The sequence below is a fragment of the Trichechus manatus genome, unplaced genomic scaffold (genome assembly GCF_000243295.1).
Source record: "Trichechus manatus latirostris isolate Lorelei unplaced genomic scaffold, TriManLat1.0 scaffold00040, whole genome shotgun sequence".
Taxonomy (NCBI): domain Eukaryota; kingdom Metazoa; phylum Chordata; class Mammalia; order Sirenia; family Trichechidae; genus Trichechus; species Trichechus manatus.
In genome coordinates this window covers 1,139,110-1,153,373 of record NW_004443976.1, presented here as the reverse complement: position 1 = coordinate 1,153,373, position 14,264 = coordinate 1,139,110, and the positions used below count along the sequence as shown (strand labels likewise).

The window sequence follows — 14,264 nt, the reverse complement described above, 5'->3', positions numbered from 1 at the left end:
TTGTCTGCTTTTTGCTTCAACTCTTGGATAGCTCTGAATATTAGAGATTTGAATTCCCTATCAGGTAGTTCTAGTGCCTTTTCTTCTGCTGGAAAGTCATCTGGTGTTTTATTTTCAATGCCTACTGGGACCATCCTGTCCTGTTTTTATATATGTTTTGTTATTATCTGTCTTCTGGGCATTCAGTAGTTATTTTCGTCATTTACTGATTGTAGATTTGTTTGTTTCATCTTGCTTTTTTGTTTTATTTGGCTATGTCTGAGCAGGCAGGCTGTGCGTTTTTTGTTTGCTCGTCTGTGGGCACGATACTTTTCACCTCCTTCTCCAATGGGCAGTGTCAGTCACTCAGGTATGGTACAGCAGGGCAGGTCCAGCTGAAGGAGAGTTGCTGGGATGGGTTGTTTGTGGCATGTACTAGGGCCAACAGGGCTCACTGGGAATCAGTGCTGGGCAGGTTCTGGTAGGCTGTGCCAGTGCTGCTTGGGAGTGTGATGTTCAGCGTGTGGTGCAGGTAGGCAGAAGGGAGGAAGGAGATTGTGATATGTGGAGGTAAGGTGGGTATGTGAAAGAGGAGAGAGAGGAGGGAGAAACAGGAGCCAAAAACATAGAAACAAACAAACAAAAAAGAGTGCTAAGGGAGCTTGCTGTTGGAATGGAGAGATGAGAGATGGAGAAATGGATGGAAAATAAAAAAGTAAAAGAAAAAAATGAATAATTAAATATTAGAGCAAAAAAAGAAAAGCCCCCAGGGATCATACCAGTGTGGCTGCTAGGACTGAGGAAGTTATTCCCAGACTGTGAAGTACAGCCTGGCTAGAAGGGGTAGAGGTGTCACACAGTGCCAGGTATTTAGGAGACAAGAAGAGAGGGTCAGTATAGAGAGGTGAGATACTGGACATGAAGAAAGACAAAAAGAGAAAAAGAGAAGATAACAAAACAAAGAAACAAAAACAAACAAGAAAACCAAGAAAAGAAATTTCCCCAGGATGTCACTGTGCATCTGTGCAGAATAAGGGAGTAGCTCCCAAGCCACGTGCTACTGCCCGGCTAGAAGTGGCTCTCAAGCTGAGAAAAGGAAAAGAAAACAAATCAAAACAGAACAAACCAAAAAAGCCTCAAGGGTCCCATCAGCATGGCGGTATGGGCCAGGAAGCAGTTTCACAGTCAAGTCGTGTTTCACAGCCTTTCAGGAAGAAGCAAAGATGTCGCACAGAGCCAGGTATTTGAGAGGAATGAGGGGGAGGTGGTGAGAGGTAAGGAAGAAATCTAAAGAAGTGGAAAAAGAGCAACACCAGCAGCCAACAGATGGCATTCAGGGAGCCAGCCAGTGCGGGTGGGTGGAATCCAAGTGACACTGGGGCAAAGCTGGTGCTTCCCAACAGAGAGACTGTGACCACAGGAAGCAGAGGAGGCTGAGTCAGGGTGAGGAAGGGTGGGGGGTGGGAAAGCATATATCGCTGGTTACCAGTTGTTCTGTCTCCTGCTGGAAGCACCATGAAGCTGCTTTCTGGTACCCTCTGTTCGCTGATCTCCGATAGGAGTCCAGGATGACGGATCTGTGCTATGATAGCTGATAGGGGACCTCTGCATGTATCTCTCCTCGCTCTCTGTTCTCGGTCAGTTTCTTATTCAATTTGGTGCTTGGCTGAGTTCTTTATCTCTTCATTTGATGCTTAGGGTTTCAGGATTGACGTGTAACTCTGCTTGACTTAGTTTTTTGAATCTTTGCTTGGAGGGACGGTGTGGTGCTTGTCTATAGCGCCATGTTGCCCTGCCCCATAGGGTTTTCAAGGAGCGGCTGGTATATTTGAACTACCAACCTTTTGGTTAGTAGCCAAGCTCTAATCTCTGTGCCACCAGGGCTCCTTGATGATGATAGACCATATATTCTAGTGGAGAGTAGGGGAAGTGGGGTCAGACGGTGGATGCATAGACTAGTATGGGAATGAGGGTCTGGATGTCATTGGTTGACTTCTAGTAATGCATATGGTAAGTTACGATGTGACGCATCTTATTTTTTTCATTTGTTCATGTCCTTTGCCCATTTTCCTATCTGTATTATTTACTAAGGAAATTAGCCATTTGCCTGTGTGGCAAATATTTTTTACCCTAGTTTGTCCTTTGTAGATTAACTCAGGTAGAGTCAGCTTTTTTTTTAAGGCCTTGAGCAGTACTGTTTGGGGACATGAAGAGCCAGTGCTTAGGGTGGGCTGTCTTCCCACTGAGGCCCTGTGAGTCACATTGTTTCACTCCCCAACACTGACAGGGTGTTCTGTCTTCTCATTTAGGCCCTGTGAGGCATGCATTTTCACTCCACGACACTGACAGGGTGGGCTGTCATCCCATTTAGGCCCCGTGAGGCACGCATTTTCACTCCCCAACATTGACAGGGTGTGCTGTCTTGCCATGGGCCAGGGAGAGCTCAAGTTGTTCTCTGTGCAGTTGACCTAAGGGAAGCCATGAGCTGTTATATGGAAGGTTGGCTTGTCTCTGGACAGTATAGATAGTCCCTGTCCTCAAAAAGCTTCCAACCTTTTATGGGAGATAGAATTTGTCCTTATAATACTGAGAGCCCTATGAAAGGAGGATGGCTCCCTAACAGTAAGCCTTTCAAAAGTGTCATGGATTGAATTGTGTCCCCAAAAAATATATGTATCAGTTTGGCTAGGCCAAATTCCCAGTATTGTGTGATTGTCCACCATTTTGTCATCTGATGTGATTTTGCTATGTGTTCTAAATCCTACCTCTATGATGTTAATGAGGTGGGATAGGTGGCAGTTATGTTAATGAGACAGGACTCAAATCTACAAGATTGGATTGTGCATTGAGCCAATCCCTTTTGAGATATAAAAGAGAGAAGCTAGCAGAGAGACAGGGGAACCTCATACCACCAAGAAAGCAATGCCGGGAGCAGAGCATGTCCTTTGGACCTGAGAGGTTCCTGTGCCGAGATTCTCCTAGTCCAGGGGAAGATTGATGACACAGACCTTCCTCCAGAGCTGGCAGAGAAAGCCTTCCCCTGGAGCTGATGCCCTGAATTTGGCTTCTAGCCTACTAGACTGTGAGAGAATAAACTTCTGTTTGTTGAAGCCATCCACTTGTGGTATTGCTGTTACAGCAGCACTAGGTGACTAAAACAAACATGTTAGTGTTTTTTGTTTTTTTTTTAAATGACTTATAAAAAAAATTCTTAGTAAAAAGAGAATACTTATTTGTCTGTTTTTACTTAGGGCGCTGAGAGCATGACCACATACACGTTCAACACACACAAAGCCCAGCACACCTTCTGTAAGAGATGTGGTGTTCAGAGCTTCTATACTCCCCGCTCAAATCCTGGAGGCTATGGTGAGTAAAGGTAACAGACCCCAGCCTAGGTCAGACAAGGACAGAGAGGCTCTGCAGCTGCACTAGGCTTAAAATGCTGGTTGGCAGAATGGGAACAGACATGTATGGCAAGCCTGCTGCTCTGCTAGGCACTTCATATGCATGTTTTAGATGAACAGGACTCATCAGCAGAGCTATATCCAAATGATAGAATGTGAGACTGGCTCCAGTCAAGGTTGTCTCAGTCTCACATCTGAATATGGTAAAAATTATGCAGGAGAACATCCACGTCCTGATTCTCACTGGTGCTACCAGAGCTATATGTCACTGTGGAGGACATTGAAGGGTAGAGAGTAGGGGTGGGAGATGGGCCTGTGGGGCTGAGGGAGGCAATTTTAATAATGCCTGCGGTTAAGGGGGAGCGAACAAAGCAAGAATGAGGAGTATTGATAATGCCATTAAAAAGAAATAGTTTTGTTCAAAAAACAAGCAGAACCTCCAAGCCCCTCTTCAGGTCCTGCTTTAATCTGGAAAAACAAAACACAGACCAACCTTAGTTAAGTGTTCAGAATTGCTGTGCAAATTGAGTGGAAGCTAGTGGTTGAAGATGTTCCTGAGGAATCTTGTTCCCTGTGTAAATGTATCCTCTAGGGCTGTGGTGACGCAGCTGTGACTACGACTGTGTTACGCCTTATGGTGGGGGAGGGTATGCGATCACCCTTGTCTCTTGCCTCCCCATTTTTTTTTTAGCAGCTTCTGTTTGTTCCTTATGTGCCTACCTGTGGAACAGGAAAGGGTTATGAAAAGAATAAAATCCTGTGCAAATAGGGAGGTATTTAATTCTTAGGAAGTTATTTATCCAAACACAGAATTATTTATTTATCTAATTCGTAACCTGTGAATTCTTAAGGCTGCCTATCAGAGATTGCTCTTAGCTGGAACCTGTATTCCATATTGCTACTCCTACTACTACCTACTACTGCATTACAGCTTGTCATTGAATGATATCTAGCCTTGGCCATCCCTGACTCAAGAAGTCTTATCCCCATCTGGCAGATGGGGAAAGTAAGCCAGAAAGCTTAAGTTGTAAGATATAGTGTATAACTTCGAACGCCTGATATGTAGTAGAATGATGCTTGCAGGTGAGGGTTTGTCTGCGAGCCAGTGGAGTATCCGGTTTCATTTGGGTCCCCCCTTTCTCTGTGCCACTTCTCTCTAGGAATCGCCCCGCATTGCCTGGATGAGGGCACTGTGCGGAGTGTGGCCATTGAGGAGTTCAATGGCAGCGACTGGGAGAAGGCCATAAAGGAGCACAAAACCATCAAGAACATGTCTAAGGAATGAGCTTCTGCTTTTCCCTCACTGAAAAGGAGGAATGATTGGGACTGGCAACTTTGCTGTCCCTGCTGCACCCCAGTGGTGCTCATGAATGTGGCTGACCCAGACTGTGGTTCTGTTGGCCAGCAGCCATTTTGATCTGTGCAGTTTGCTCGGATACCAGTTTCTTTAGGCAGCTCTTTGTCCTTCCTCAGCCCAAATTTTGATGTAGGCTAGTTGACATCCTTCCATCTCTTCCCAACTTTTGTGTGATCTTTTAGAAAAAAATAAATATTTTTAACATTAAAGCAGTTACAATGGTTTATCAATTTTTTTGCACTTTGATTTTGCTTCTGAGGTGAATAAATTCATAGCAGATATTGAGCACCATCAAAATACTTGCAATCAAATTGAGAGAGAGAGATAAGACAAGTGAACAGTTATTAAACATATAAGATTGTGAATGATTATAACCAATATAAGTTATAAAGATAACATGAGCTCTAGGAGTTCAGAGGAGAGAGAGGGCTAGTGTCTTAAGCTGGGTTCTGTAGAGATGCAAAACCAGTGAAGCATGTAAATATATATAGACAGAAATTTATATCAAGGAAATGGCTTACATGGTTGTAGAGGCTGGAAAGTCCCACGTCTGTGGGCCAGGCTGGAGGCTTCTCCTAACTCACGTAGGTGCAGGGGCTGGTGAATCCAAGATCAACAGGGCAGACAGCAGGCCTCTGGCTCACAGATGTGGAGACCAATGAATCCCAAGATCGACAAGATGGCAGGCCGCTGGCTCACAGGCTGCGGAGGCTGACGAAGCCCAGGATCAGCAGGTAAGCTGCTAGCTCAGGTCCCAAGCACCATAGGCCAGATGAACAGGAGGCATCTGCAGGATCCAGAGCAAGCAAAAGCCAGTGAGCTTTGCCAGAAAGTCCACCTCTATTGGATGCAGGCCATACCCCTAGGGAAACTCCCTTTCAGCTGACTGGCTGCTTACAACAGATTTCATTATGGAGGTGATTGCATTATATCAGATCTCATTATGGAGGTGATTACATCATTACATAGCTTTCAAACTACATCATAATTGCCTGACCACTGAGAATCATGGCCCAGCTAAGTTGGCACACAACCTTAACCATCACAATCCACTCCTTGTCAAGTTGGCACCATACACATCTTCCCAAACCATACACAATCTCTAAATAAAGACAGTTATAAAGTCATATTTGCACCTAACATGATACAGCTAACATGCGTATAACCAAAAATGCACTAGCCCTATTTATATCTTATATTTTATAAGTGAAGAAAATAAAAATATTTGAGGCATATATACAAGGAAGAAATAACAATTACCGTCCTCATTTCTACAACTGGTCACGTGGGTGTAGCTGGCATTTAGAGCTACCTTCTTCCACCACCCATTCTGTATTCCCTTTACTCTCAGCAAGCACCTCAGCTGGTTGTGGTTCTTTGCCTGGTGGGGTGACCAAAACCTTCATTCTTGAAGAGTCTGGACCATTAGTAGTCATGTTGGAATTGGGTTGCTGTAGTTTGCCATTGACTTTAATCACAGGGCATGGTAGTACTAAGAGATGTCCTAAGGGGTCTCTTGTATTCCAGACATACTCTTCTTTACCTCCATTATGTAATATCAATCTGGTTTTCCCCTTGGTAGTCAGGATCAAACACACCAGCCAATACAGTAATTTCAATCTTTGACTGTTGATCCAGAGGCATGATGAGCCCAAAGTGGGCGGGTGGCATTCTTAACTTCCAATTTAGTGGAATCAGTGTTGTGTCTCCTGGTGGGAGCATTCCTGCCTTTGGAACTAAGACCTCTAGACCCATAGAGCATAGGGTCACAGGGACAGGAAGAAAAAATTTTGTAGAGTGGGTGACTACAGGTAATAGTGAGTGGCGCCACCCCCATTTCCACTCCGATTCCTGGACCCATGAATCCTGGCTATAGGAGAAGGAGCACCATATATTTAATGCCAGTTTAGAGCATAGACAGCCCCCTGGAGAACACTGCCCCAACCCTGCAAGTATTGCCACCTAGCTAGTGCCACAGCTGTGTATTTAGAAGGCTATTCCACTGTTGTGTCAAGCCAGCTGCAAGAGGATGATGCATGTTATGGATTGAATTGTGTCCCACAATGTGTGTCAACTTGGCTAGGTCATGATTCCCATTATTGTGTGATTGCCCACCATTTTGTGATCTGATACGATTTTCCTATGTGTTGTAAATCCTACCTCTATGATGTTAATGAGGGAGGATTAGAGGCAGGTTAATGAGGCAGGACTCAGTCTACAAGATTAGGTTGTATCTTGAGTCTGTCTCTTGAGATATAAAAGAAGCAAACAGAGACACAGAGGGGCCTCGTGACGCCAAGAAATGAGCCAGGAGAGAGCACGTCCTTTGGACCCAGGGTCCCTGCACTGAGAAACTCCTAGACCAGGGGAAGATCGATGACAAGGACCTTCCCCCAGAACCGACAAGGGGAAGGCATTCCCTTGGAGCTGGCTCCCTGAATTCAGACTTCTGGCCTCCGAAACGGAGAGAAAATAAATTTCTGTTTGTTGAAGCCATCCACTTGTGGTATTTCTGTTATAATACTGCTAGATAACTAAGACAATGGGGAACATGGTAAGACCAGTGAATTCCATGAGTATGGGCCCATTACCACACTTCATTTTCTGTGAAGTATGTCCCTTTATCTGAGGCAATGGTGTGTAGGATACCATGATGGTGGATAAGGCATTCTGTAAGTCCATGGATAGTAGTTTTGGCAGAAGTATTGTGTGTAGGGAATGCAAAACCATATCCAGTATAAATGTCTATTCCAGTAAGAACAAAACGCTGCCCTTTCCATGATGGAAGTGGTCCAATGTAATCAACCTGCCACCAGGTTGCTGACTGATCACCTTGTGGAATGGTCCCATTTTGGTGACTCAGCGTTGATCTCTTCTGCTGGCAGATTGGGCACTCAGCAGAGACTATAGCCAAGTCAGTGAGTGGAAGTCCATGTTGCTGAGCCTATGCATAACCTCCATCCTTGTCACCATGGCCACTTTGTTCATGAGCCCATTTGGTAATGACAGGAGTGGCTGGGGAAAGAATATGACTGATTTCCCCAGAACACATCATCCTATCCACTTGACTGATAAAATCCTCCTCTGCTGAGGTCAGCCTTTGGTGAGCATTCACATGAGACACAAATATCTTCATTTCTTTGGGCCATTCAAAGAAGTCTATCAGCATACCTCTTCCCCATACTTCCTTGACACCAATTTTCCAATCATGTTCCTTGCAAGTCCCTGACCATCCAGCCAAACCATTGGCCACAGCCCGTGAATCAATATACAGTCGCACATCTGGCCATTTCTCCTGATAGGCAAAGTGAACAACCAGGTGCATTGTTCAAAATTCTGCCCATTGGGAGGATTTCCCTTCACCACTGTCCTTCACAGTGGTCCCAGAAAGGGGCTGTAGTGCTGCCGCTGTCCACTTTCAAGTATTGCCTGCATATCACACAGAGCCATCTGTAAATCAGGCACGAGTTTTCTCTTAGTCAACTGATCATAAGGAGCTTCCCATGAGGCCATGGCTGCAGACTGGGAAAGGACAGATAATGTGCCAGGAATGGAGACCATGGGCATTTGGGCCACTTCCTCATGCAACTAACTTCTGCCTTCAGGTCCTGGTTGGGCCCAATCTCATATATACCACTTCCATTTAATGATGGAGTGCTGCTGTTCATGTCCAACTTTATGGCTCTGTGGGTCAGACAACACCAAGTTCATGATGGGCAGCTCAGTCTGCATGGTGACTTGGTTGCCCATGGTTAAGTGTCTAGTCTCTACTAAGGCCCAGTAACAAGCCAAAAGCTGTTCCTCAAAAGGAGAGTAGTTATCTGCAGAGGATGGCAGGGCTTTGCTCCAAAATTCTAAGGGTTTGTGCTGTGTTTCACCAATAGGGGCCTGCCAGAGACTCCAAAGAGCATCTCTATCTGCCACTGACACTTCGAGCACCACTGGATCCACTAAATCATATGGCCTAGGTGGCAGAGTGGTTTGTACGGCAGATTGAACCTGTTGCATAGCCTTCTTTTGGTCTGGGCCCCCACTCAAAACTAGCAGCTTTTTAAGTCACTTGATAAATGGGCTGGAGTAACACACTCAAATGAAGGATATGTTGCCTCCAAAATCCAAAGAGGCCCACCAGGCCTTGCGGCTCCTTTTTAGTTGTGAGAGGGGCCAGATGCAATAACTTATCCTTTACTTTAGAAGGAATATTTTAACATGCCCCATACCACTGGACCGCTAGAAATTTCACTGAGGTGGAAGGCACCTGAATTTTTGTTGGAGTAATTTCTCACCCTCTAGCACACAAACAGAGCCCTTTTGGCACAGTGGTTACATTGAGCAACTGCTGCTAACCTAAAGGCTGGCAGTTCGAATCCACCAGCTGCTCCTTGGAAGCCCTATGGAGAAGTTCTAATCTGTCCTAGAGGGTCACTATGAGTCAGAATCAACCCCATGGCAATGGGTTTGGTTGTTTGGTTAGCACACAAATGTTTTACCAATAAGTCCAGAGTCATTGACAGTTCCTCCTTACTAGGTCCAGTCAGCATAATGTCATCAATGTAATGGACCTGTGTAATGTCTTGTGGAAGGGAAAGACGATCAAGATCCCTGTGGACTAAATTATGACATAAGGCTGGAGAGTTGATATACTTCTGAGGTAGGACAGTGAAGGTATATTGCTAGCTTTGCCAGTTGAAGGCATACTGCTTCTGGTGGTCCTTTGAAACAGGTATAGACAAAAAGGCATTAACCAGATCGACAGTTGCATACCAGGTACCAGGAGATGTATTAATTTGCTCAAGCAATGAAACCACATCTGGAACAGAAGCTGCAATTGGAGTCACCACCTGGTTGTTTTCGATAATCCACTGTCATTCTCCAAGATCCATCTGTTTCTTTTGCACAGACCAAATAGATGAGTTGAATGGGGATGTGGTGGGAATCACCACCCCTGCATCCTTCAAGTCCTTGGTGGTGGCAGTAATCTCTGCAGTCCCTTCAGGACTGTGGTATTGCTTTTGGTTTCCTATTTTCCTAGGTAGGGGCAGTTCTAATGGCTTCCATGTGGCTTTTTCTACCATAATAGCCCTTATTCTGTTTGTCAGGGATCCACTGTGGGGATTCTGCCAGTTGTTAAGTATACTCCAATTATGAATTCTGGAACTGGGGAAATCACTACAGGATGGGTTCAGGGACCACTGGACCCACTGTGAGATGGACATGACCTAAGACTCCATTAATAACGTGACCTCCATATGCCCCCACTCTGGTGGGCCACAGTGACATTTTTGGTCTCCTGGAATTAGTGCCAGTTCAGAGCCAGTATACAGTAATCCCCGAAAAGTCTGATTATTTCCTTTTCCTCAGTGAATAGTCACTTTTGTAAAAGGCCGTAGATCCCTTTGGGGAAGGCTAGGAGAAAGATTAACAGTATAAATTTTTGGCAGTGTAGTCAAGGGGACCCAACTTCTTCATTCAAGGAGTTGTGGGTCTGTAAACTCGCTCAAGTCTGGGAATTCATTGAGGGGCCATGACTCTCTATTCTGGTGATACGAGTTAGACTGCCATTCACTTGACCTAGAATTCGTCCACTTGTACAGATCAAGTAAATATTTAGTAGATTTCTGATCTGTTTCACTCTGAGGAACACAATGACTAAATAGCCAATGCTGTAAATCCATACAAGTCAGACTATTCTGATTACTGCTTTGACTCCTCTCTCCATTACGGTAACAACGCCCATCTTGTCATTGTTGATTGAATGCTGCCACTTAGCCCCTACCACCACGAGCTCCGATCTCCAGTCAGCCCCATTGTAGTTAGGTATCTTAATTCAGTTAGGGCAGTTCCCACTGTCAAATCTGACTTACATAAAATAGCAATCACAGCAGTCTTCAAGGACGCTGGGGCTCCCTTCACAAATTTGTTCCTCACCATTGTGGTAAAAGGTATGTCCTCTGGGCACTCCATGTGAAGGATTGTGGGTCTAACCTGATAAATCCACTCTAACATTCCAATTTCCATAAGCCTTTGGATTCCTTCTGTAGTATACCAAGGCAGGTTTGGCACTTCAGCTTGATTTAGTGTGGGCTACTGCATAATCCATGCTTCACTGAAACAATCAAATAAACTATTAGATCCTTTCCCAACCTCTGGAGCTGAAACACTGAATGAAGGATCTGTGCTTAGTGGGCCCATATTAGTAAACTCAGACTGATCCGCCTTTATGTTCCTTGCACCATTATCCCACACTCTTAGTAGCCATTCCAAAACATATTCCCCAGGTTTCTGTTTGTACATATTAGAAAACTCAAGCAGTTGTTTTGGAGTAGCATACCTCCTCCTGGGTCATGCTTTGTACGTTATCTTTTGGGGATAGCTGGGACTTTAAGTCTAGTTGTATGTCTAGAAGCAAAAGTGGGTGGTGGGGATGTGTTCTGAGAACATTCAGCAATGTCTTGTAAGGCATCTGCCTCAGGCAATTCCCCAGGCAATGACTCAGATGTCTCCCCAGGGATGACTTAGACAAAGGCTCTACAGACACAGCTGGGTTAATCTCATCAGGTGGGGTGGAGGGGCTAATGGTTTTATTGGGGGGTGTGGTTTAGCAGACGAAGATGGAGTAATCTCTTCAGATGGGAGTGAGAGGGCTGGTTCTGTTGGCAGAAGTTATTCAACGGAATTTAGGTGTCAGTGTCTCCAGCTTCCTGATTATCTGTCCCTATGTTCCCATCCCAAGTTTCAGTATCCCATTTCTTCCCAATCAATGCCCTCACTTTAACTGCATACACCACTCAATGTTGGGAGTTGAGTTGGTGTTGTAATTCAGCCACTCTTAATGATAAGACTCTGGGTTTGGTTTTTGGCAATATCAGCTCTGTTACTACAAGAAATAAGGCTCTTTCAAGGCACAGGTGGTAACTCTGGGGTCGTTTATGCAGTGCCTGAGCTGTGGCTCTGAAGCCCTGAGCTCATCTCTTTCTTTCACCACTTTGTCTAGTGAAAGTAGGACCAACCAACAAGCTTCCTTATACTTCTCATTCTGACAAAACTGTAGAAAGGTATCAAACGTGATCACCCCGAGCTTTGCCTGTCACCAATATCTATTAGTGGTGATAGTTTGCATATTTCTATTGCCACCTCATGCCATGGATTAGCAGTGCCCTCTTTATTACTGGAAGCAGAGTCATCAACATCTTTAAGACTAACTAGATTTGAGAACCAATTTAGAAAACTCATCCTTACAACTGTGTTTCTCTAGAACCGCTCTTGGTACCAAATGTCTTAGGCTGGGTTCTCTAGAGAAGCAAAACCAGTAAAGCGCATATAATTATATATATAATATAAATATATATATAATAATTACATAATAATTATATATATAATATGTATATAATTAAGGAAATGGCTCACGTGGTTGTAGAGGCTGGAAAGTCCCAAGTCTGTGGGTCAGGCTGGAGGTTTCTCCTGATTCACGTAGTTGAGGGGCTGGCGAACCCAAGATTGGCAGGTTAGACAGCAGGGCTCTTGCTCACAGGCTGTGAAGATTGACGAGTTCCCAGATCAGAACGTAAGACAGCAAGTCGCTGGCTCACAGGCTGCAGAGGCTGATGAATCCCAAGATTAGCAGGTAAGCTGCTAGCTCAAGCCCCAAGAACCAGAGGTCAGATGAACAGAAACCAGCTGGAGGATCCAGAGTGAGCAAAAGCCAGCGATCTTTGCCAGAAAGTCCCCCTATATTGGATGCCGGCCACACCCCCAAGGAAACACTCTTTCAGCTGACTGGCTGCTCATAACAGATCTCATCATGGAGGTGAATACATCATTACTTTGCTGCCAAACTACATTATAACTGTCAAGCCACTGAGAATCACAACCCATCCAAGTTGACACACAACCTTAATCATCACAGCTAGTCAAAGAAGACCTGAGGAGGGTATGATTTGAGTTTATTGATTTATTTTTTAAATATTTTATTGTATTTTTGGTGAAAATATACATAGCAAAACCTTCTCCCATTCAACAGTTTCTACATATAATGTTCAGTGTTATTGGTTACATTCTTCACATCATGTCAACATTCTCATTATTTCAATTCTAGTTGTTTCACTCCCATTAACTTAGTCTCACTGCCCCCCAAGGTTCTCATGTATGTGTTAGAGTAACTGTTGTCCATTTGCTCTCATATAGACAATTTTTTTAAAAAAGTGCACTACTCAAGGATGACATTCTTTACTTTTTGTGCTAACCTGCTATTTAGTTAAAAGTGACTTCAGGGGATAGCTTCACTTCAAGATTTAAACAGTATCTCAGGGTAATTGTCTTGGGGATTCCTGCATTCTCAGTGGGTCCAGTAATTCTGGATTCATTAAAAATTTGAACTTCTGTTCCACATTTTCTCCTTTTCTACCAGGATCCATCTATTGCGTCCCTGATTAGAATGTTCAGAAGTGGTGGCTAGGCACCATCTAGTTCTTTTTGTCTCAAGGTGGAGGAGGCAATAGCTCATGGAGACAACTAATCCTGTAGTCCAATTCCTTCTCTGATTCTTGGATTTCGTACTTTCTCTTTTGTTTCAGAAGAGTAGAGACCAATAGTAGTACCTTAGATGGCCACTTGTAATTTTTTGAGATTCCAGACAATACTCACCAAACTAGGTGGTAGGACATAAACTTTAAGAACTATTTTATAGGTGGGGCCAAGATGGCAGAGTAGTCAGACACTTTCTGTGGTCCCTCTTACAATAAAGAACTGAAAAAACAAGTGAATCAATTATATATGACAATCTAGGAACCCTGAACATCAAAGACAAAGTGGAGAAGTCAGACTGAGTGGCAGGGTGATGGAAAGACAGTTCAGAAGCAGCGAGGATTTGCCAGACCTGACCTGGCTGGCATCCTGCAGACTGGAAAGGGTGACGTGTAAGGGCCGAGGCAAGGAGTAGCACTCTGGACATGTTTTCCACATCAGGAGAAACCAAGCAGCAGAGAGTCTCCTCAAGCCTCTGGAACTAGGGAGAAGCAGCTCTGAACAGCAAAAGATAAGTACAAGTGTCTAACCTACCACATGGATTAAAAAAACCCTTCCCTTCTGGGAAGTACCTCTCTCCCATTTACCTGCCCCCTCCCCCTCTGCTCTGGGTCCTGGTCTGGCTTCACATCAGGGGCCTGAGGACTGGCGGCTTGACCCACTCCACCTAGCCACTTGCAACAGGGGTCCAAGAATAAGTGGTGCCTCCCAGTCCTTACAGCCAACAGCATTGGGTGCCCAAAGTCCAGCTGCGAAGCCCACCAACTTACATGCTCTAGGGAACAAGGAAACACCTTCCACCCAGACACTCAAGGGCAGCTGTCAGCCCCCACCTTGCTCAGCATGTGACCCCCTACTGCAGCCAGATACCTGTGCCTACTCCAATCACCCCTGCCCATCTAGGACTGTAGGTGAGAGCCTGAACCACACACTCAGTGACCGATGACCTGAACACCTGAGCCAAATCCACACAAAAAAGTAAACAGACTCCTGGGCTCACA

The 14,264-nt window shown here is 44.8% G+C and overlaps 1 protein-coding gene across 1 annotated transcript in view; it reads left to right on the top strand.

Annotated features, from left to right (window-relative positions):
* CENPV (centromere protein V) overlaps window positions 1-4,952 on the top strand; it is a 29,994-nt gene extending 25,042 nt beyond the window's left edge. Inside the window, exons 5-6 of the mRNA XM_012555441.1 lie at window positions 3,231-3,345; window positions 4,544-4,952. Of these exons, the coding sequence (XP_012410895.1) occupies window positions 3,231-3,345; window positions 4,544-4,668 (240 nt within the window). The 3' untranslated portion in view covers window positions 4,669-4,952. The remainder of the gene's footprint in view (window positions 1-3,230; window positions 3,346-4,543) is intronic.
* Window positions 4,953-14,264: the final 9,312 nt, after the last annotated feature.